The 25,316-nt window shown below is 36.0% G+C and overlaps 2 protein-coding genes across 3 annotated transcripts; both read right to left on the minus strand.

Annotated features, from left to right (window-relative positions):
• Window positions 1-267: 267 nt before the first annotated feature.
• LOC148678715 (uncharacterized) lies at window positions 268-18,639 on the minus strand. 2 transcript variants are annotated; one of them, XM_088637512.1, is made up of 7 exons: window positions 14,796-18,639; window positions 13,455-13,612; window positions 11,792-12,006; window positions 9,187-9,345; window positions 6,667-6,825; window positions 3,551-3,650; window positions 268-2,713 (listed from the first exon to the last, which is right to left on the minus strand). In XM_088637512.1, exons 1-7 carry the CDS (start codon window positions 14,887-14,889, stop codon window positions 2,675-2,677), a joined length of 924 nt encoding a protein of 307 aa, XP_088493638.1. In that variant the 5' UTR covers window positions 14,890-18,639; the 3' UTR covers window positions 268-2,674. The 2 variants fall into 2 exon arrangements, with proteins under 2 accessions (XP_088493638.1, XP_088493647.1); XM_088637521.1 differs by having other exon boundaries at window positions 3,522-3,650.
• A 93-nt stretch (window positions 18,640-18,732) lies between these two features.
• On the minus strand, window positions 18,733-25,055 carry saraf (store-operated calcium entry-associated regulatory factor). Its single transcript, XM_088637500.1, has 6 exons — window positions 24,680-25,055; window positions 23,936-24,114; window positions 22,428-22,857; window positions 21,773-21,920; window positions 20,751-20,836; window positions 18,733-20,313 (listed from the first exon to the last, which is right to left on the minus strand). Exons 1-6 carry the CDS (start codon window positions 24,747-24,749, stop codon window positions 20,288-20,290), a joined length of 939 nt encoding a protein of 312 aa, XP_088493626.1. The 5' UTR covers window positions 24,750-25,055; the 3' UTR covers window positions 18,733-20,287.
• Window positions 25,056-25,316: the final 261 nt, after the last annotated feature.

Below are 25,316 nucleotides of genomic sequence, written 5' to 3' on the forward strand. Positions count from 1 at the left end.
TATTTTTCATAAGAATTTGTCTCCTCGTATAAAATAATTATGAAGTAACCTTTCTAAGTATTATCCATTTTTAAAGAAAAATATAAACCTATAAACTGCTGTACATGACTTGGGATTGTTGTCAGTTTGTCAAGATGATATCATAGCTTTGGTATAAGAATCTGTAACTGTTGTGATTATATAAATATCTTACCTGTTAAAGGTATAGTCTATTTACAAGACCTGTCACAGATAAGATGCTTGTTTAGTTTAGTTTTATGTCCAGTGCTTGACCTGATATTATTGAGTTTAGCTGACCTAGAAGAGAGAACTAATAGACAGAAATGCTACAAAAGTTGTTGTGAGTGTAGGGTCTAAGACAGGAATCGATAAAGTTGTGTTTTAAAGATGGAAACCTCTTTTTGTCTGTCTTTTGACACTTAACCTGCTTCCACTCAAAGTAATGAGTCTCACCTTAAGGTGACCCCAGGTTAATGGCAAACACAAGAATGCTGTTGCCTGACCCATCTGACCAACAACACTCTTTTCCTGAGAGCCTAATCTGAGAGCCTACATTTTATGATACAGGGTGTACATATCTAAGTTATGAATAGTTTTTAGAGATGTTACTGGAGTGTAGAAATGAGTAGGCAAACTCTGTATTTTAAATTATCATTCACTAGAAATATAAAATACAATTCCACTTGCCAGGATCAATGAATATTCAATAAATCTAGCAGACATATTATTGTCAAATTCTTTTGTGACATATGGAAAATGACAGATTTTATGGCCTATGAATGAATTTACTCATAATGAAAAAGAAAGGCTAGCTCTCTTAAATTGGGTATAACTACAGTCTGAATCCAAGACCATTTGATTCACTCAATATCAGTCTTAGTCATGGTATCAATCTGCTGCTGTTACTCTCTGTTGCTCCTCAGCTATTACTGCTTACATAATATTTATTAACTAAAAAACATCACCAACCCAAACCACATAGCATATTACAAGATTCTGCACCAGCTCATGGACCAGTAATTATCAAATCTGGTGATAGGGACACTGTACTGTAAGGGTCCAGAGTCTAGATGAAAAATTATTAGTAGTATTATTGTTAACTTTATTTATAACTTTATTTTATATAGTGCCTTTAAAGGTGGCTAATCAAAGCAATTAACAGGATGCCAACAACAAAAAAATACACAAGATATTTACTATGAAAATACACAATGAAAGGAAAAAATAGATAGGGGTAGAGAATACGGTAGGAGCAAAAGGATATAAAACAGAACCAGTTAAATAAAGTCCCTTCTACAGAAGGTTTTGAGTCTAGATTTGAGGGCAGGTGACTCTCTGATATAATTAAATTGAAGTTCTGACTATACGGTCATTAAAGATCACATGGCATTTTTCAAAAGATTAGGAGTGTGAACTCTACTGTCCTGGTTTTCCCATTCTGAAACCGCACTGCTCTAAATCTGGTGAATCAGTCTCATCAGAATTACCAGGATATTGCAATTCAATAGTAGACAATGTAGTTCACATTCTATATATATATACAGCTCTACAAGATCTTTCAGGATGATATGCACTGTATAAATGTAGGAAGTAACTGCTGTCATTTTCTCAGCCTGGGCTCTTATGAAACAACACATCGTGTTCCCACCCACCTATGCATACCCCATCTACAATAAAGGATAAGATACAGTATCTAAATTACATACATGGATAAAAGTAATAAATTTGGACTCTATTTCAGAGAAGATTTGGCATTAAAAACATCTGACACACACTGTCCCCCACCTGGGAAGGCAAAAGAAAGTGGATAAACTAAATCCAGGTGTAATTTGGGTATCTCTTATAAAGATTTACCTTGATAATAGTATGATCAGATTTTGTATTTTTACCATGCTTTTGTTGTGTTTTTAGCATAGTTGTGACATTATTACTATGTTAATGTCATGTGTTCAGTTTTAATATGCTAGCTAGACTATAAGAAATCCATGATATGCCATGATAAATATTTTAACAAAATATTAACTATAGCATGGTATTCCCATGGTCCAGAGAAGTAATGCTGAAACCACAGGAAATCATCACTAAGCCCATGGTAGAAATGCCACTATACTGGGGTGAATCTTCCAAGGTAAAACAGAGAATGGAATTCAATACTTATTTTGTTCAACTTTCTAATCTAACAGTTCACTTGGAATCACTGCCACATTTCTTGAATCCTGAAATGTTAATGTAACAATGAAAACATTTGTACTGTCCATATTGAATCAAGTAATGTTTATGTAATTTTTCTAAGTGACTTTTCCCCATAATTCTTTTTAACACTGAGGGAAAGAAAATAAGTAGTTACTTCTTAGTCTGAGAGTCTGATCTAATGTCTGTCTTGCACATTAAACATTTTCCACCTTATTAATGTGGTTAAAAATAGTTTTGGTCAGCTAGTCAAAACAAACATCATCCCCACACTTGAGAAAGTACCACATTTGTTGCTCTGATTTTAAAAACCTCTGAAAAGAAAGACAATTAGATACAGATGTATTTCAAAGCAGGTAAACAACAACCAAACACGAACTAAGATGCAAAGGTTTTGAATTTCGTTGCCAGTCTGACCTAAGACATGGCCCAAAGGTATGTGTAAATCTCCCAGTAGAAAGAAGGAACTTCAGCCAAAATGTCTTCAGGGAGGTTTTTGATGTCCATCGATTGCATTTGTCTCCTGGTGAAAAAAATAAAAAAAGGAAACTCTAGGTCACAAGGTGTGACTATTATCCAGAAAAGCCACAAGTAATTTATAATATAAGAGGGCAGGACCAGTTGTATTTCCTGATGCAGTCATTAACCATTATGGAACTTTACCAGCTTAATATTCAATATAGTGAAAGTTAGAATAATAAATCAAATATGGAGATAATATATTGGCATTACAAAAAAACAAAATCTTCCACTTGGAAATTATGGCTACATTTTCATATTTTTGCCACTGCAGCTGGACAATTCTCTTTTGTGTATATAAAACAGACTTGAGGGAAATGCAATATTATATTATTTAACAAATAATTCTGATTTCTTTTTGGTTCTGAAATTTAGTTGGTACGTTTTCTAATATGTTCTTTTTTTCTTAGTACTTAGTTGCTTATTTCTTTTGTTTCTAACTAGACTGTTATTGGAATCCCAGTACTCTGAAGTGAAGGTTTAAGGAGGAAGATATCTTGCTTGTACGTTTTTGAAATTATATATCTCTCTCTTAAACTCTGAGACACTTGAATAATATTATCTTTCAGACTTTCTAATAGAATTGTTTTGAAGTACCAGTATGGAGTAGTACTTAGGGTTCCAAATTAAGCACCCGTGTGTACCAAACTTTGTAACTGGAAGACTGTGGCTTCAAAGTCTCTGAAGGGAAATGCTATTTTACCCTTGTGCCCCTTCAACACAAACCTCTTTAACAAACAATGACTGCAGTAAAGTAGCTCTTTATCTGCACTGTGCTCTGCAGTAATGTTAGTTGTTCAAACATTTCTTACTTTAAATCCATACAGAATTATCAACTAACTTGAAGAGGCGTAACATTTTTACAAAGGTCTCCTGTCCTGTTCCATTTGTTTATTTCAGCTTGCCCTTCTGCCAGTAGGACTGGATCCACCACAGGGAGCCTGTAGAAGGCAAATGAAAACACACAACATGGTTCACAAGGAATTGTAAAAAAATGTTTTTGTACCTTCTTGGCTAAGACATGTTTGGTTAGGCCACGATAAAAAGGAAAACAAAGAAGCTTTCTCGTTTTCTCTCCAATGGCCTCTCTTTTAATCTTTTTACGCATGAATGCACCTGACATTAAATTTATGTTGTGGTAAGAGGAGAGGCTTTACAAAGGAAATCTATATTGGTCCTTCAATGTACCAAATATCATCAGCATTTTTCTGTTATTTTATGTATTGCTTATTGTGCATCTTATTTTCAGAGGCAGTCTTACCTATGGGGTAGTCTGGGCAATTAGGCGGGACCCTGAGCTGGGTGGAGGAGAGAGGGGTGTTGTCTGGATGGTACTGATTATGATATAGTATATGTCCTAATGAAGTATCCAATAATATGACAATTCTGATGTTTTCACCTATTTCAATTTTCTTTGATAGCAAAATATTCCAACAACAACTATTTCCAGATGTCTACCTGCCCTTCGCAATTGAGCTATTCCAAAGTGTGCTCATATAGGTGGTATTTTTTTGATAACTCCCACACGTGATTAATCTAGGTCGTGCTGTTACTCCGTGTTCCAAAAATAAGACCCGCTCGTCCTCAATCTCACTAACATTATATAATAGTGAAACCTGGCAATGTTAGCTGAGAGCAATGAAATGAAATTATCCAAGTGGGGTAGACAAATGCAAGAAAAATAAAAAGAGGAGAAGAAAGTACATGAAAGTTTAGTTATTCCTTTTTTCAAAAGTAAAAATGAGAATGAAGCAACAGTGCCAGCAGCATTACAGCAGTCATCTGAAACCACTGGTGGCAAGCAGAATGCTACAGTAACATTAGCTCTGCAGTTACAGAGGCCCTCAGAGGAAGAAGGACCATCAGCAACAAACCCCAGCCTCACTGTTCCTACTGAGGGTACTCTACAGCAGAAGCATCTGCTGAAACCACCAGCAGCAAAACTGTCACTATAGAGGGAGAGGGACTATCATTCTACAGATTCAAGGCTCACAGATGGTTTTATGCCTGCCGTGGGTGACACTGCTGCAGTAATGGCCAGATCTGGATCTCCTCAGCCACTTGCTGTAAATTGCACTCAGATATTCTCAGACCACCAGGCACTTTGGCCTCAAAACCTCAAAAGTGACCAACAATGTTATGACATTGTTAGATGAGCGCCAGTCCAGATCCCAATCAACTTCGTAAAGCCAGTCCTGTAACCCTGTCTGTAGATGGCTCTGTACTTGAGCTTCAATCAAAATTGAAAAACCTTGGGGTTATATTCGATTCTGGCTTAACATTCGACCCACATGTACAGCATACTGTCAAAACATCTTTTTTTCACCTTAGAAATATCGCAAGACTACGCCCTATGCTATCATTAACTGTGGCTGAAAAGCTGATCAACATATTTGTATTCTCTCGAATTGACTACTGTAATGCTCTACTCCCTGGGGTATCTAAATCTACTCTGAACAAGCTGCAGTATGTCCAAAATTCAGCAGCCAGAATCCTGACCAGGTCTAGTGCAAGTGTTCACATTACTCCTATCCTGGAGTCCTTGCAGTGGCTTCCGGTCAAATTCCGCGTAGACTTTAAAATCCTCATGCTCACCTACAAGGCTTTACATGGCTTGGCACCTCAATACCTGTCTGAACTTTTATCGCCCTACTCCCCACCTCGCAACCTCCGCTCTTCAAATTCTGCCCTCCTTACTGTCCCCCAAGCCCGTCTACATTGTAGGGGCGACAGGGCCTTCTCCTGCTATGCCCCCAAGCTCTGGAACTCTTTGCCCAAGGATATTAGAGAGTCACCTTCTCTAAACTCCTTCAAATCCAGACTCAAAACCTTCTTCTTCAGAAAAGCCTTTACTTAACTGGTTCCATTCTTCACCCCTCTGCTCTTCTTAATACCAACTTCCACGGTCTCCTCTATTGTTATTGTTTTATTGTTGTAATTATAATTGTGTCCTATCTTGTGAAATCTTCTTATTTATTGTTGTAGTCTTCTTATTTATTGTTATTGTCATCCTGTAAAGCGCTTTGAGAAGCCACCTTTAAAGGCGCTATATAAAATAAAGTTTATTATTATTATTATTATTATTTTTATTATTATTATTATTATTTGTGTAAAGAAAATACCGCAAGTATTACAGAGAATTACACATACATAGAAAATGTGCTCTGCCTTTATGTCATCTTATACATTGCCTTGAGACTTCTCCTGACCATCCCAGTGACTTTTTCCTAAGGATAGAGAAGCTGTTCCTGTTTAAAACTAATCAAAACTCTTATGAGATCAACAATGTCACAAAAACAGCAGCATTTCTATAAGTTATAGCTAGAGTATGATGTTTTTCAATCCCAATATAGATCCCTCACACTGAGATGTCAAATGAATCTAGAGTCATTACATTGTTTTAATAACATTCAGTTTCTTTTTTATAGTAGTAGATTTATATTTTCTGTAAATAGAGTGAAATCATAACAAACTGCGGTACTTTGTTGAAAAGACATGCATTGTGAAAAGTGGGTACTTTATTCTTAAAGGTGGTCTGGGGGGCTTCATCCTTGACTTCTGCCCAGAGCTCCAGAACCACTAAGACAGCCCCTGTTTACTATACGCATCTTGTAATGTGTATTCTGCATGACTTGACACAGTTGTCCTGTCTTCTTAGACTGTTTGCAATGATATTAATTTCTTATACCAATTGTGTGTAGTGCTAAATCCCAAAGGTTTTAAAGGTCTACCAGTCAAACTAGCCAAGTCTTGGAACCTCACTAGTTGTCCTCCCTATGGGCTGATCCTAATGACAACTTAAATTATAAATCAGTTGATTTATAAGAGATGTTTTACTCTTGATGCTTGGCATACATAGAAAAATACCAGATACAGGCTTAGAGAGGTTCATTTTATAAAAGGTTCATGACCCATTCCAGATATTTAAGAATCTTCACTCAAGAGTACTATTCTTACCTGTCATAATGTTGATTGGCTGTCTCAGCTGCAGTGGATGCAAAGGCCTTGTATTTTGTGTTTTCTTGCATAATCCTTCTGAATTGCTGCAGCTGCTTTTCCATAGTGTTGATCTTTCCCCATAAGGCATCCTTCTCTTCTGACATACAATCCTTAAACCTTAATGTAGTTAATAATTGGCAAAATAAATGTTAATTTTCATGCTGAAAAGTAGAAAGACAAAGCACAAAATTCCAGCTGTTGAACCTTTTTCAGGTTTGAGTGAGAGAACGTAATGTCAAAGATAGGCAAAATGCAAGTAATAAGTAAAAACTAAATTCTAAAAATTGTGATGTAGTTGCTTTTCCTCTGAATTTTAAGTTTGTAGAGCAAAGATATTCTGAAACATCTTTAATTTTTCCAAGCTCAGTAGGGCAAATGTCCTTCTCTTGTTCATAACTTTATAGAAGGTCGTGTAACATTATATTACTGTATTTGTTTACCCAATGTCATTTTTGCTATATGGTCATTGAGTGTATGTACAAGGAACAAGCATGAGGGGTCAAAAATTTTACATAATGGCAAAGAGCCTAGCAAAAATTGGATGAATAACACGTGCCACACAATCAGAAGAAGTAATTAAAATCAAAACAGTATGTGGATTGCATGGATACACAGTAGTAATGTAAACACCCTGTAGGCATGTATACTTTGTTTACCCTAAATACAATTACCAAGTTACATAACCAATTTGAGAATTAAAAACATTTGTGCAATACAGTGTAGCTGAAGACTGTAGCTGACAGTTGAGAGATCACAGGTGCTGTGTAAACAAATGACTCTTTCATAGGCACCAAAAGGGAATGAACTGTTTTGATTACTGTGGGTAGTTCATTTCACTACTAAGGGGATAATTGTCAGGGAGCACACAAATTCTGGAAGAGGAGAAGTGGAGAAGGAGGGAGTGGGTCTTGACATGACACTGAAACTAGGCGGGAGCAGAGCAGCTGAGACAGTGGTAGCTAAGAACTAGGGTTTGAATCAGTAGCAAAAGGGAGTCAGTATAGGGACAGAAGTAATGGAAGAAATTGAGGAAGACAAGACAAGCTGCAGAGTTGGTGATTGGGTAAAGTCCACTGACAGAGAGTCCTGACACGAATGACTTACAATAGTTTAGGCAGGAGAATAGAATAGCCAAGGTCTAGAATACATGTTGTGTGGAGTAATGGTACAGTAAGGAAGTACCAGATTCTGAGAAAAGTTCACAGAAAAAAATGGAACAGCTGCAACAAGCCAGGGCCCAAAATGTATTTTTGGAGTGTCATAGAAGAGTGACACTAAGACCACCAAGAGGGTGGTGGGGTTTAGAGGAAATGAGATGGAGTGGTCTCAATGTGGGGAAGAAAGGTCAGACTTTGAGAGGCTGAGTTTAAAATGATACGATTGTGTCCAGAAGGAGATGGTAAAGAAGAGGTAAAAATTTGGAAGGAAACATGAGAATTTGTGACAAGAAACGAGATAAATATTTGAGCATTATCATCATAAAAATTATATGAAACCTCATAAGTGGAGATAAGAGCACCTAGGGAGAGAGAATAAGGAGAAGAATGAAAGCATAACCAGAAGACCTGCTGTAGCACAGCAGGAGGATCACAAGGTGTGAGCAGAGTCAGAAATCTTAGGTTGATCAGTGCTGAAAGGAGAATGAAGTGATCCACAACTTCATGGAGAGGGAGATAGCACAAGCTGAGAGAAAAATAAATAGGTACACAGTGGAAAGCAGTCTAGAGTGCCAAACATAAGCCACAGTGTAGAAAGTGAAACAGCAAGTGCTTCAAGAAGAGAATGAAATGTAAGCCACACAAGAGTTTTATAGAGAAAGAGCAAGGTGGAGATAAGACAATAGTTCAAAGTATTAAGGATGGTTTGTATAATAAGAAAAAACCTTTTTGTTCTTTTATGAAAGCCTTTTATATTAATAATACAAATGTCAGTTTTCATCTGTTATCTCTATTTAGTATTCACTAACATTATAGGACACTTGCTGAATTACACAACACAGACGAATATAGTATAGCCTTTAGATGACAATGTAAATAATAGCTTCAGAAATCTTTGTCTTTGTTTTGCTGCTTAGAAACTACTGGTCATTGCCACAAATGTGCCATTCAATACTGCCCTCTACAGAGATTTCAATCCTGAGCACCTTTTTTTTCCCTCTTTGTTCAGAAGAGTTCAGTAGCATAATCCTACACCCATTTTCCATATCAGCACTGCTTTTAGGATTCACAGTGTAAATTATCGCAAGTTTTTGTGATGCCATATTTAATATACAGGTATTGCACTGCATAACTTTTCTACTTTACCTGTAAGTTTAACATAGGTGATTATATTTTCTGAATCACACATACATATAAGTTGCCTTGGACAAAGGTATTAGGAAAATGAGTAATAACGATAATAAAACAAGGGACCACCTCTTCAGGAACAAAACAATGATAAACCTCCCTGTAGGAATTAGATCTTTCTCTATAGCTGTACCTCTTCACACAGTGCATCCAGGTCTTCTGCTGCTCACAGAAAGACTCAAACTGAATCACTGTCACCTGCAGTTTTTTCAGACTCCCCTGGTTCTTTTGTCTCATCTGCTTCAGAATTTCTGCATGAAGACTTCTCTCTTCATCCAGCTCCTGGATTTTACTGTAAATAGAAAAAAGTTGAAAGTCCTAGGTGTTTCTGAAAGGTGAAAACTCATTATTTTTGTATGTATATAGTATAAAACAGTTGAACCTAATATTGCTAGAACTCCTCAAATCCTGCATTCCTAAAAAGACAAATGCCAGCGGATGTTTAGGCTGTATCTTGAAATCTTTCATATGTTTCTAACAAGCTGAGAAAACAAAATTGGAAAACAACTGTGCAATCATTAATTCAACACTTTAAACCTTTGTTTCATCTGATCAATTTGGGACTAACACAATATTTCATTTTGTGTGCTATACATTTTTTTTTCTTGTTTATGAAGCACCATGCTAATACTTTTAAAGCCATAAAACTCTTTTTGATGTGTATCAAAACCTAGTTTATAACATCTACACACATGATGCAAATCGGAGCTGATACGATTAATAATGTTTTTCTGTACTGTATTACAGTAAGTGCTGTGATGTCAATCAGGATGAATGGTAGCTTTCCCTCAAGAAGAAGCAATGGGTCACTTTTCCCACAATGGGGGATATACTCCGTTTATAAAAACAGTGCACTCGTTCATTCGATTCTTAACCAAGCACTGGGTTAAAAAGGTTTATCAACACATTCATGATGGTTTTACAAACAGGGAAACGAACAAAATGGGAAGGACTGCATTCAAATTTCTGTTCAGTTTCATGACTTATGTTTTATGATACCCAGAAATGTGTATCTCACAGTAAATTGAAGTGTTACATCCCTGTTAATGCAGGATTATTTAAATTCTTGCCATGTTACTGTAGAACGGCTCCAGAATTCAAGAACCTAAAAAGTAAAAAAAAAACTTCCGTCGTTTTAATTTTATGTAGTATTGTTTTCATATTGTTTTCTATGTCTAACAAAATATGTCTATGCTGTGAAAGAAAGAGCAGTGTTCAGATATCCTCTGAATATTTTCATCGGTTTTAGAACTATCAAAAGTAACCTGGGAGAAGGCTAGTGGGAGTGTTTCCTGTCCTTTCACACTTTCTCATAATCTGCAATGTTTTGTAAAAATAATATTCTAACAGATATTGAATATTACCAAGGAAAAGTTGCTGTTAAATTTATTTACTGAAAGTCGAATTCCCCTCTTGGATGAAGTGGTAAAATATAATAATTTTATTAAAAAATATAATATAAAAAAATGCCTTTCACCTAGAGAATGAATCATTAATCACTCTTTCAGCAAAGTCTTAAAAATTAAACTTTGTTGTCTCTACAATGTAAGATTCCTGGAAAGAACAAAGCTCTACAATGATCTCCAGGACCAGCAGTTTCTGTAACTGATCAACAAACTCCATTGTTTTAGTCAATCCTTGTTTCTGACAGACAGATGTTTCTTAATCAACAGAAATGTTGGATCTATTATAGTCTATCCACTGAATGTTGTAAATCAAAGAGGACATAAACCAAAGGAATATAAAAAAGAACAAGACATGTTAACAAGAAATGTGAACAAGAAATTATGTTGTTAAACCCGTTATGCTTGTAGATGGCTACTATCTGATTATTGCAAGAGCATCACTAGGCCATATAGTATATTGAATGTTTATAAAGGATCCGATTTCACAACATTTCAAGGTGGTTTATTCAGATTTGACAACTCTTTGTGTAAAAAAGGTATCTGTTATTTCTATGAATCCATTACCAGAAATCTTTTTGTCCTGATGAAGTTGGTGGGCTTGCGAAATCTGTTCCCAAAGGATGAGATACACAGTGAAACGGAAAGAACATGCCAGCTTTTCCCCTGTACAAGAAGCCAGTACATCCTACAGTATCTCTTATTTTAGGTCCTTAAGGGACCTTGGGTGGAGCGGTGGCACTGTGGCTAAGGATCTGTGCCTGAAGCTGGAAGGTTGCTGGTTCAAATCCCATGGCTGGTAGAGAAATCCTACTCTGTTGGGCCCCTGAGCAAGGCCCTTAACCCCAACTGGTCCAGGGGTGCCGTATAAATGGCTGATCCTCTGCTCTGACCCTAAGCTTCTCTCTCCCCATCTGTCTGCCTGTGCATCTCATGGAGAGAAAGCTGGGGTATGCAAAAAGACGAATTCCTAATGCAAGAAATTGTATATGGCTAAAAAAGTGATCTTCTCAATCTACATGCTACAGAATTCTTTCAACTATGAAGCACACCTCCCACTACACTCCCTACTCCACGGCGCGTTTGCTATTTAAGATCCCCACATGTTCACGGACGTTGTTCAAGCTTAGAACCAGAGCATTTACGAGACAGCTACAAAAGGATTATTTTTTTCTTTCATATACAATCCTCTTGTATAACGAAGAACGATCGCTATAGAATCCCTAAGAATAAGAAGCGCTCTGCCGGTGTTCAGGCAGTACCCTTTCGAACCTGATACTATTACACTGGATATGGATTTCAGCCTGCTTGTAGGCCTGTGGTGTCATGACGTACCTGTTGAGCTCTGCCTGCAGTTGCTCTGCTTGTCTGGTTCTTTCCTGATTTTGCTGTTGCATCACCTCCAACAGGTTCTGAAGTTGGGTCTCAGAGCCCTGGAGCTGATGCAGGTCAGTGAGCACCTTCTCCAGCTCCTGCCCAAGCTCATGGGAGTTCTTGGCACTCTCTTTCGCCAATGTCTGCAGTTGCTGCTGCAGAAAATCAGCCAACTCCTAGGCATATATACAACAGACAGCATTAACTGACAGAGTAATAACCACTGGGCACAGGCCAATGGGGCCCATGTCCCGAATAGACTGTATTTTACAGTGTCCTGAATCTATTTTTAGAGCCACTGCAAAGTCAGAATTGAAGAACATAAATCTACTGTTTATTTTCTCAGCCAAATACAGAAGGGTCTCAAAATTCGCTTATACACAATTCTGTCTGGCTGACAGGGTCTTGGATGGAAAAACAGCAGAGCGGGATGAAAATGAGCCAAAAATGTTTAAGCTCAACTTTCAAATTAACCTCCCAAATTCACGTTGTGAATAAACCTATGACTAGTTTCTATGGCTAGAAAAGACTAGATTACTTTGTCAAAATGTTTTACATAGACTTTTTCTTCTCCCCGTGAATTGATATCAGGTCATTTTTAACTATAAAGATGAGACACAAGGATGTCAAAGAGAAACTAGGAAATGCAATGAAGCTTTAACAGAATGTACATGATGTGCAGATGTAAGTTCAAGTAAGTGAATGAGAAACCCAAGGACCAGGCCAGTGGATTTTTGGTAAAAGGAAAACTACTCATTTACTAGATGTCGAAAATGGTCCCACGCTTTCTGCGCTGCAGGGACTGTAATGGCCACTAACCTTTCACTAGAGGCCGCCAAAGGCCTCTAACCATTCACCAGGTGTTTATTTAGGTAAATATTACTGGTAAAGGGTAGATTACACATTCTCACGTGGGTGTTAAATACTGATCTAGTTCAAGTAGGTAGCTGCTTCACCTGTAGTCTTTACCCGAAACACAAAACATTGTGTTTCTTTTCTTCTCTTTTTGGCATGAAACAAACCTTTACCTTTTCCTTGAATACTGACATGTTTGGCTATATAAAGTGCTTTATGAGTATTGTGTTTTAGGAACCTTAGAGTGGGAAAACTGCTACAAACGTTTGAAGAGCACATCTCTTGAGTATATGACCTGCTATTCAATCAGCACAAATTCTCCTGCACTGTACAGTGTTGTTCTTATGTTATTTTTATTTGCTCAAATCCATGATGCATCTTCAAAGACTTATTCTGTTGTAGATTCTTTTAGTGAGAATGAGGCCATTTTAGGAAGGAGAGTTGCGGACCTTACTCTCTGTGGTCATTAAAACTCTCAGGGCATTTCTCAAAAAGAGTAGGGGTGTTACCATCTTAGTCAAATTGCCCATTGACCTTTACCAATTCATGGCCTCCTAATAATCCCCATCTATGAATTGGCTTCCTCTCTCTGTTCTCTTCCCTACTGTTAGCTGAAATGTGGTGAGCATACTGGTGCACTCTGGCTGCTGGCACATCATCCAGGTGAGTGCATAAGTACTTAAGTATAAGGAATTATTATTATTATTATTATCATCATCATCATCATCATCATTACATGCAATTATCAAGCTTTGAATACAACAAGTACCTTTTCATGCTGGGTTTCTCTAAGAAGCTGGTCATGTTTCAGCTGTAGTGCCATATTTATTTGTTCCTGTATGCAGAGCTGCATGGAGAGTGAGTTGACATCCATTCTCAGGCTCCTTGCCTGTTCTCTGGCCACCAAACATTCCCTCTTAAGGACTGCTACACCAAAGCAACCACAATTCATCATTTCAGAATGATAATAGAAACTACTTAGTTATTAAGTTATTAAGCAGTACTGAGCTCATTTGTATTTCAAGCCAGTATTCAACAGCTGTCTTAAAAGGATCTGTACCCTGCATTGAGATATCAAAGTATAATTTTCTATATCTACAGTATCTCATACTGTATATACTGTACCTCATATATCTGTGCACTGTGTTTGACAATAAACTTAAATTCATTTAGAATACCGATGCCACTGTTAAGAAAAGCCAGCAGTGCTTAGATATTTTGAGAAATATAGCATTTCCAAAAATAAAATTTGGAGTCAAAAAAGTACTTTTTATAAATAAGTAAATAGTTTTATGTATAGATAGTTTTATCACTATCTATTGGGTAGAGCCCCTTCTACTCATTTTTATGGTCCCTTTGCAATTTTTTATATAAATTTGTTCATAGTAATGTTTTGTTTCAAATGTGTTGTGCACTGCACCACTTGCTCCATAAATTGCCCCCTTGAGGATGAATAAAGTAGTGAATAATCTATCATTTACAGTAATATAGTCAATAAAGGGCATTTGATAATTATTTAGTATTACTTTCATCATAGCACTTTTTTAGTGATATTATATAAGATCTAATTATACAGTATAAATATCTAACTAAGAACACATTATGGCACCAACATTTGAATCAGTGTAGCTCTCTGTGGGTGTGCATTTACTTATTCATTTGAGCTTTATTCATTATTCACAATAACACAATTATCTGTGTATCCCTAAAGCATTATCAAATGCATAACAGAACCTTTTATGACAGATTGTAAACCATCACAAACAGTAAACTGTATTATTATTAATTAGGTGTTTGGGTAATATACTGTATATGAATATTTGCTTCACAGCTTTTTTAAGTATAATGTAATATTAAAGAAAAAAAAAAGTAATATTATGTTTCCCAGATTCTTTTTAAAGCACATTTCAAACTACACACTATCACTTGCTACCAAAATACCTGTGCACGTAACATTAGAAGTTACATAAATTGAACAAACTAATTTCAGATAGTCCACAAATCATTTTTTTAAGTTTATTTTTCATTATGTTAACCACATAGATACAGTGTATCTGGAAACACCACCAACTTTCTCAACCTAAGCTTTTACTCTTAAGGAAAGACTCACCTTTCTCTCCTTCAAGAGCATTACATTTTTCTGTAAGAAGCTGAATTTGATCACGAAGTTCAAAATCCTCTCGTGACATCAGAAATCTCTTCATTCTTTACTCTGTCCTTAACCTGTGTTGTGCCCCATTTACGTTGAGCTTGCATCTGTGAAAATGAAAAGAATTTAATGCTTTCATTACTTGCCCAAAGGTACATTGCCACCCACCCCCTGAAATCCACACCTTCATTCTTTTAGAACAGTGCATAGTCACACATTAAAAGGTTTTTCAGTATGTAATCATTTGTTTATATACAGTTATAAAAAAATAATTTTTAAATAAAAAAAAAGTTTTCCTGTTACAATAGTGGTAAGGTACCCCTACACAGAAATGTTGTAAGAGGTAAATATAACCTTACCATAACAATTAATCAAGAGAATACTATAAAACAAACATGAATTTATTCACAAAATAAATGTGACACTCAGATCTAATGGATGTAATCAAATATTTTAAACATAAATCTCTAAATCTAAATATCTATCTTGTGATCAAAATCCCAAAAGGTGTGAACAAAAGTACAGATGTATGAAATATGAAAAACTGTCAAAACGCAAATGTTACAAAGTTTGTTTTAGGCGTGACATTCTTGCTGTCGCTTGTGTAAATGCAAGCCAGTGAAAGTTGTCCAGTCATATTTTTACCTCTTCTTTGCGTTGGAGGGTTAGTCCTGCCAATGTTTTATTCGACTCTGAAGCAATCCTTTTCTCCTCACCTGAGCAAAGATCTCCACATTGATTTCTTTAAATAATGCCATAATAATACAAATATTGTGTGGTCTCACAGTGTCCTGGTGAACAATTGTCAGTTCAACACTGGTTTGCAGAAACTGAAAAACTGTTGGATCAAAGATTTTGGCAATGTACCACTGAGCATAAATCAATCCACACTAACGGCTTTGTTGTGTTAAATGTGGTTGCTTCCTACATTGTCAGAAATCCACTAATCCTACCTGTTGAGTTGAGCAATGCAGAAATCAACACAATGCTCATTAAAATGTCTCGATGTACATTGTGTTCTGTTATGTACATCAAGTGCAAAACAACACACATCATTAAATAAAACACTGCACAACCCACTCTTCTTCAACTTCAGACATCTTCTGGCCCACAGAAGACTTTATGTGCTACAGCCACTGTAATCTGAAGATGATTCAGAATGATGTGATCTCATTCTCTAGGTAACATCTCTCACAGATAGGCCACCTTAAGTCATGCTGATAGCAATCAGGTGATTTTCTTTACTCAGGTGGGTCATCATGCCTTTTTGAATGTCTGTTATTGCAGTTTTAACTAAGTAGCCAGACACTGAGCACCTGGCATTTTAATAAATTATGTCATAAGCACAGAATCTGTTTCATATCAGGATCAGTATTGCTCAAATTATGTATATTTGTAATCAGCTAGTGATGTAAAGCTGAAATTGTTGCTTTCTTTGTAAAATCAGGATACTTTACACTGTATACTGTATGCACACACAAAGGACGACTAGCTAGGTTGTATATATATTTATGACTGTATACCTTCAATAATGTATTTGCAAATACCACGTACTGTATGTTTGTATATTTAACATATTTGTTTCTAAACATTAAATACATTATTTAAATGAACTACCCAGTTTTTTAATATTGAACGCAAAATGAAATAAGTTTTGAATTTTATGTTTCCATGTTATGCTAACTTTGTCATTTGCAAGAAAAGTTATATTGACTTCTGTATGTAATTTGCTAAAAAAGCTATTGACCATTTTAAAAGTACAGAATCTCACAGAGGGTCTCTTGGGTGGAATGTGCAAAAATAAGCAAAGCAGTAAAGTACAAGAATCTTTGAACCTCCAGGCTATCCTAATAATAACAAGGGGCTAACTGGTGAATGCCTTCTCCAGTGTAGAGCAAGTTAGAGCTAGCAAAGCAGTACGTGTTATTCCTTATTAGAAGATAGGTGAACCAAACTTCAGCCATTTATTTTAAGGAATTGCAAGTAAGCTTTTGTCACTCTTGGCTGACATTAGTTGGAAGAAATAAGTTTTGGAGTAAATTTATTTAAGAGATTTTTCAGTGGCAATTTGTGTTACTCCTGTTACACACTGATGCGCTCTATGGTGACATCTCAATTGAATTTGTAATTAAAACATCAAAATACACAGGCACTCAACATTTTCTAGCCAACAGCTGTACAAAAGGTACTTGAGGAATAAATGAAAAAGTATCAAAAACCTGACAAAATTAAACAAAGGTATGCAATAATGTTTTAAATGTCTGTGCACATGCAGTACAAAAACCTTCATAACAGTCATGAAAAATAGAGATCTAAACCTCCCTCTGACTTGGATTGCTATTGTTTTCTTCTTTCATTCTTCTCTTCAACACTTCACATATTTCTCTTTAAAATCCTGTGAGTTTGTCTCCTTATTGTACACCAAAATCTCTGACCTTTGCAAGCTCTTCAAACCCAAATCTTCATATTCTTCACATCCCTGACAGATCTTTACTTCAGGGCAATGAACCCATGAAGAGGTAAATTGCAGGAGGGGACCAGTTGCATGTAGGTCTTCTGTTCCCACTCACCTTTTACAAATGGATAGTCCTGATCTTCCTTCCCTTTTCCTTTCACCTCACCTTAACATCTCTCTGCTTTCAGCAGGGTTATCCATACAATTTATCACTCAACTTGTGTTGCCCCCATTCTTTTCCATTTTAATTGCTCTTAATCACTACTGTCTTTGACACTGTAAATCACTCTACTCTGTTGTCAACACTTAGTGAAAAAGGAATTTCTGTCACTATTCTCAACCGGTTGTCTTTTTTCCTTGCTGGCCATAGGCCCACTTTCTGATCCTTCTGCACTTGTATCTCTTATGGTCCCCTTATGGGCCCACTACTGTTCTCTTTTTACACTATTCCCCAGCTCTTTTCATCTACATTCCATGATTTTTTGCATCATTATTCAGCTGAAGAAAATTGTCCTCTTCCCATCCTGTACCTTCATCTCTGTGAACCGTTCTTATTCCCCTTGTCTCTCTACATCCACTTTTGCCAAGAACCTAAGCATCACTCTTGGCCAGACCTTCTCCTGTTCCCGACAGCCCCATGTCCCACGTAGACTATTGTAGCTACAGCTGTCCATATACTCAACCATCAATCCAACTAATCCAGAATTCTACTCTTCTTATATTTTCTTCTTTTCACATGCTACAACACTCCCTAGTGCCACATGCATCTAATTCAAAACCCAGCCATTATCTGAATCACTCTGCTCTGACCTATCTTCAGTCCGTTGTTTTTCCCTAACTTCCTTCCGGCTCTCTCCACTCCTCTACAGCCAGATATTGGGTTTTGCCTTCTTCCTTCTTCTGCCTGTTCCTGAGCCTGTTCATTCTCACACATATCAGTTGTGGAATGGACGACCCACAGAAATCAGAGATCTACCCAAGACTCATCTGTCCAGAAAGCACCTGTGACCTTTTGTCTCTCAATGACATTCCATAATATAGTCTAATATCTCAGCCAATGTGATTCACAAATGGCTTTTATTCACTGTAAATATGAAATGCATACTGTTCCAAGGCCACCTATTTTATCCAGCACAACACATGATTTACAAGTTATTTTTCAGTTTTATTAATATGCTGTTGGTTGCATGACTGTTACTTACCAATTGTAAATTTCATATGTACCTGTATGTGCAAGTTTCCCTCAAAAAGAGCTACAAAGTGAATAGAAAATTATTAAACCGAATAAACTAAATTTTCATTCTCAACATATTCAAGAAATCAAAAACCAAGACGTATTCTCAGTTCCCGGCTGTTCCACCTTTTAAGGTAATATGTTGTATTTTAATTTCCAAACCAAGAGTTAAATAAATATTTTTGCTTCAAATAATCACAAACAATATAGACATTTGAAATTCTCTAATTTATTAGAAACAATCAGAAAAAGAAAGTCCAGTTCTGTTCTATGTTCAATACAACTAAACAACAGATTCATTTTAGAAAATGGTCAAATTCATGAGTACTATAAAAAATAACTTACTATAATAGTGGGTTCTTATTATTATATAACTCGGTGTGAAAATGACCAGATGCTGTTACTCATTAAATTGATACACTTTTACACAGATTCACAAAAAATGTGTAATATTTTATAACTCGTTTCAGTTTGCTGTACTTGAAAAGTCTTTAGTTTTCCTTTAAAAACTTGTTATAGTTAGGCACGCATACAGATTTGTAAAGCTCATCTAAATTTAAACAAAATTAAATAGAACACCTGTGCTTAAAAGTTTAATTTTTACCATAGCTTCAAAAATACCCACCATTATTATGGCAAAACATTCTAAGATATACTTTGTAATATAACTGATTGTTTCAAACATTAAAAAGTAGCATTCAGCTTACAAAACAATTTTCTCCCAGCATGTTTTCTTAAAGCTTTCATTTCAACCTTACATAAGGAGTATTTTTTTTTACAATCACAGCAATAAAATCAGACAATGTCTAAACCATCTCACTTTTTCCCTCAAAATCTTATATTTGTCGTTTTCAACAAAAGAGTATATATGTACAAAATATCAAATTCACTCAAAGCAATAATTGAAAGAAAAGTAATGACTTAAATGCCTATTGAAAACATGTGGAACATCTCAAATATATTCACATTCAACTCAAAAATATATTCAAACCAAATTCACAACTCTTTGTGTAAAGAAGGTATTTTTCACAGCTTAGACTAATGAGTCTATAGTTTTTTTAATTAATCTATTTTTGTATTCAAACCTAAAATTTATTTTTATTTCAGTTTCTTTACAGGGACCTCAATACTACTAGCTCTGGGAAGAGACTGTGGTGATAACTCACAGAAAAAAAAAGTTTTACATCTTCGAATTATGGAATCAGGAATGTTGCCTCTTAAGATATAAGCAGAGAAGATTAAAATTTTGAAAGACACTGGCTGTCAGCCCTAAAGATTACAACAGTGAAACGAGGACCTGAGGTTATAAGTGAAACTAAGGTGGAACAGATTTAAGGAAACAGGAGTTACGTCTTTACACAAAAGGTTGTGAGAATATAGAAACAAACTGCATACCCATGTTATTGGAGCAGACTTGCCAGCATACTTCACCAAATGGCTGGGTGAGACCCTTGGATTATTCAGATACTAAAAAGGCAATATCATAGAATACACTCTGAAGAGCCTTCCAGATTGCAAGATATGATAGAAGGTTAATTAAAAAAAGTCCTGAAAGAAAAAAGTTCTTAGGATCCCTGCCTGTGCTTCCTGTGTTGCTACCCAATTAAAAAGTTAATATTATGTCCTGGAATATACAACATGTTCATGTGAGCTGTTAGTTACAAAGCAGACAATGAGCAATCGTATAAAAAGCCTGCTTCATATCTGACACTGAAATTATTCTTCATGCAGACGACGTTTGCTATACTTTAACCTTCCTCTTGTCTACCTTCTTTTGGTTCCTCCAAAACCTACAAAAAACCAAAAAAAGACAAGTCTGCCTTAATACCACATAACTAATAAGCAAGATAGAAACCCAACAGATACAGTACATTGGGTTGTTTTCTTTTTAGTCTGCTCCAATTTCTATATACTTTTATGATTTCACATTTTCACAGGAGTGACAATACAACTTATTAGCATACTATAACATGGCAGATTTAAATCCTTTCCCCCTGAAGTGTTATTAAATTAACAATTACATACTACAAATAAAAATACTATTTTCACTAGTGAAAATAACACTGAAACATGGGTGCCATTATTATCTAATAAAGCCCTCATTCAGCATATCCTGCGTTTTATAGAATTTCAGAATAAAATAAGGCTGCATTACTAAGAAATGCTTAGTAATCAAATTATTTAAGAAAAGGATGCATAGATTTTTTTGAGAAGCCTGGACTGTTACCTGAAACTGTTCGGGTTCCACTATTTACTGGTGTAGGACCAATGTTTGAATTCCCTGTATCTCTTGTAAAATATCTGGGCTGAGATCTAGAAAAGTGGAAAGAAATAAGCTGGTAAAAGGTTTAAGACATGAAATGACCTGTTTCTCTTCAATGTATGCCAGGAGACAGTGTTGCTCACTGGCACACAATACAAAGACATTGATTTTGACTGACTTCTTCAAACAGAAGTGTGTGGCTAATCACTATGAGTCTTCTGTCATTTTAAAGTTCTGTTAAACATTGCTAAAATCACTGCTATAAGAATGATTATACAAACTTAAGGAGATGTATCTTAGACAATAGGTGTAACTCTCAGAAGTGAGTTTTACAGGTGCTAATCCAATTAACCCTGACAAAGTCCGATTCACATCACAAATTAAGATATCCTGATATTATTGTACTTAAGTAAATTCTTTCTTTGGCCAAAAAAAGCCTGTTTTCCTACAACTACTTTTCTTTGGTATAGACTGCTCTTGTTCAATATAAGTAGTCACATGAAAAACTGCATCTCTTATGCAGCTTAAGTTGTAAAATACAACTACTGTAGTGCTACAGAATATTGGTCATGCCTGTGAATTGAGTATAATCATAGATACATCCCCTGAAGGTTTAATATATACAACTTTGGCCTACACTGTATATTGTACATATAGACAGAATCGGAACAACCTTTCATTTATTCTAAAGACTCATATACAACTACGTTCTGTAATTGAGTACACATTTTTTTTGTGTGTTTTATACGTTTGTTTCTATGTTTTCGGGCCGTGACCAGACACGGTTGTTTTCAAGCTCGAGGATTAATTGTTTGAAAAAAAAATTTAGGTGCGATGTTCTGTGTTTGTGTTTGTGGCTCATATTTAGTCCTAGATTTATACAGTACCTCGTTGCTCCCTATGATGACTAAAATTAACACTGATACATCTACAGTATAAGAACTAGGCTTCTTGAAAATAGTTCCATTAAAACATTAAAAACTCACCTCTGACTTCCAAATAAATATCCTAATACACCTCCTGTGCCCATTCCAGTCCAAAATCCAGGCCCCGAAGCAGGCTTTTGGTGAGGTCTTGTGAAAGTGTCTTTAAAACCATAACTATCTCTGGCACCCCCATAACCTGGTGACTCTCCTAAAAAAAGGAGAAAAAATCAGGCTTGTTATTGGAGGGATGTTAAATAAACCAACATTTTTATAAAAGCAACATACAAGAAAAGTACAATGAACTGAAGATTTCATTGAGCAACATTCCAATTAGATTTTACTGACCAATATATTGCTCCAATTAATGTTTATAATACAATGCTTAATATTTAAATGAACATATATATCAAACAAATACATAACAAGCAGAAAATTCAGGAAAAAAACATTTTAAAAATTAAACTTTAAATCCTAACCCATATACGTTTCCTGCATTGAGATCCATCTACATTTTATACAACTCTGAACATTTCCCTCCTTTTCCAAATTTACACTATACCTCAGTACTGCTTTGACCTTGTTGAGAATAACCAGGAAACCTCTAGTGGGATAAATAATATTAAACGTAAGCCTTGGAAAATTTCCACGTGCAAGATTCCTCACAAGTTACAAAGAAAAATATTTGTTAACCAGGAGAAGTGGACTCCTCAGGTACCTGCGTAGGATGACTTAAATCCCGGAGGAGGTGGGCCCATTGTGTTACCATCAGTGAAGTGGCCATCGGTGTTGGCGTTGGAAAAGTCTGCATCAGGGAAACGCTGGTGTCCTTGTCCGTGTGGCCCACACAAGAACATCTTATATACACCATAGGCCAAGAGCAACAAAACAGCAACCACCATTAATCCACTGACATCACCTCCAGAGCCCTGATAATTCACATTGCTTGAGGAGTCCTGAAAAAACCCAGATCCAAAGCTCCTACTGTTCCTTCCCTTCTGCTTTCCTTCTTCAGTCAGTTCCAGAGTGTACTCCAGCCCACAGGAACCCTTCAGCACATAAGGGTCATCTGGATAATTATATCCCTCACAGCTCACTTCTATTTTTCCAAATCTATAAGAGTAATCCATGTCGGTTTTACACTCCCACTGTAGAATAAAAAGGACACAAAGAGAAATAATTCAAACACAAAACAAAATCATCTTGATAGTCTAGCTCCAATGAAAACATATAACATTTGTTTTGTACATTTTTCTAGTGGATGCTGCACCTTGGTGGAGGAGATCCCCGTTACGTGTAAAGCTATACAAGTGTAAGCAATTATTACTATTATTATTATTCTGCTGGTACACAAATGTGCTTGTAGAAGATCATAAGCCTGTTCAACCAAAGGCTTATGAGCAAAATGAAAAGACCTAAAGGGATGCTCTTAAGGTAGCAAGGTCCTCCTTCTGTCTCAGACTTGTTGAGAGTTGTCCTTGATACTGCACATTATAGCATCCTAATGGATTACATGGAGATTATCCTGGGGTTACAGGTACTTTCCTTTATTGGTTTGACTTTTTATTTATGATTTATTTATTTATGACATGATATTTAATGATCAGGAACCAATTTGTCAATCTTGATCATTTTAAATCTGATGTTGTTCCAGGTACTAAGGGATCTGTGTTGAGAACTTTACTATTTTGTAGTTGCACCTTCCCACTTGGTCAAATAATCAGCCATCATGAACTAGGGTTTCACTGTTGTGCTGAGGACACTCAGATTTACTTGTAGACTGAAGAAATCACATACAGTACTATTGTTGTGGTTTCTGTACTTTAGATATATATACACAGAGCAATGTATCTATCTTAAGCTGCCAAGACAGAGGTTATGCTCATATCCGCATCACAAAGTTGGACTCTAGAATGTTGATGGTGTTGAAATGAATCCCATGACAAAAAGCAGTTAAGACCCTTAATCTGTATGATGCTGAAAGATAGATACCATAATTTCATCATGATAATATGGAATAGTATGGCATCTAGTAATGTACAAAACAGGCTTCAGTATATCCAGAATTATCCTCATTTACATAAGAATATAATGACTCCTACTCACACAAAAGGCTCTGAAAAGTCTAAAGACTTATTACATGAGTGTAGTCTAGCTCTACATTCCTACAAAGATGATGATCATCTTTGAATTGTCTTGATATGTAAGTAGCCAAGTTACACATACCTGAACATCAAAGCCATCCCATCCTTTGTTATGACACTGAACTACTTCAGGAATGAAAGAGCCACAACCAGCAGTTCCTCCAATGCACTGTAACTGTGGAACAGGGCTGGTCCTGCGAGAATTGGTGTACTGTCCTTTGTACAGAGTAATCACCTGAAGCTCTCGAAGCAAAACACTCCCTGCAAACATACCAGATACACTTACAGTATGGCTTTGAAACACAAGCTTGTCAAGAACACATTAATACATTTTACTGACAAATTTTGAAAACAAATCATCCATTAAGACCCCCATAATCCCGATTTTCTACCTTTTGGAAACGTAGTCAAAATCATCAAAGAAACAGACAATAGGAGGCACTTTGTAACCGAAAGGGTTTTGAGTGTATGAACAACCTATCCAGCCATGTTGTTGTTTTGAAGCTGATATCCTGGCTTCGTTCAAGAAATATCTGGATGAGATCCTCGGATCAATTAAGCACAAACAGGAATTGTTGTAAAATGTAAGGATCTGATGCTATAATACTTGTTAACAGAATCATACAAAACTCTAATAACTATCAAACTCGTCAATTTAAGTGCAGATTAACAAGTGATAAACCTATCACTTGTTATAGATTAAACGCACTGAGGTAGCTCTATGGAATTAAAACAATATAAAACAGTTACAGTTTCCGTTTCAAAACAATGTGACGTAGCCGGCCTGCAAAAGATCTGCAAATAACAGCCACAGATTTCAACTTACCTCCATCGTTCCAACTCTCAGTTCGCCCCGTATAAATAAACAGCACAAAAATGGCGACGAATATCTTCATAATTGCTTTCTGTACAAAAAAAAAAACAACAACACAAAATGAGAACCTAAAATATCGAACGATGTAGTTTCCGGGGTATTTCACCTATCGAAAGCAATATTACAACTATTTTAAAAAGTAGACCAAGTTGTTTTTATATAGAGACTATATCACGTCTCAAGTATATGTACATGTATATGTCAAATCTCCCTTGCGATACCACTAAGGTATGACTAACACCTATTAAGAGAAGAAAAGCTGCTATGATTTCAATACTGTGATCATTATTGCGATTGTTTTCATCATGCAATACAATGTCTTTCAGTTTAAGGCTTTTCTATTGGCTTGTTCCAATCACGCAGAATAAATACGATGGCGTGAGAGCTTTTCAAGACGACCATTTTGTTGAGGTCAAAGTATATTATACTAGCAGGCTATTATTAAAGAATGTAGTTCTTGGTTATTCGAAATAATAACCATAATAACCAATAATGTTCCTATCACTCATAGTAAACAAACACTAGTTATATCCCCCACTCTTTTATTAGGCTTCTTATTCCGAAAACCGGGATGGACACAACACTAATG

Source organism: Lepisosteus platostomus, chromosome 1 (assembly GCF_059453375.1).
Source record: "Lepisosteus platostomus isolate fLepPlt1 chromosome 1, fLepPlt1.hap1, whole genome shotgun sequence".
Lineage (NCBI taxonomy): Eukaryota > Metazoa > Chordata > Actinopteri > Semionotiformes > Lepisosteidae > Lepisosteus > Lepisosteus platostomus.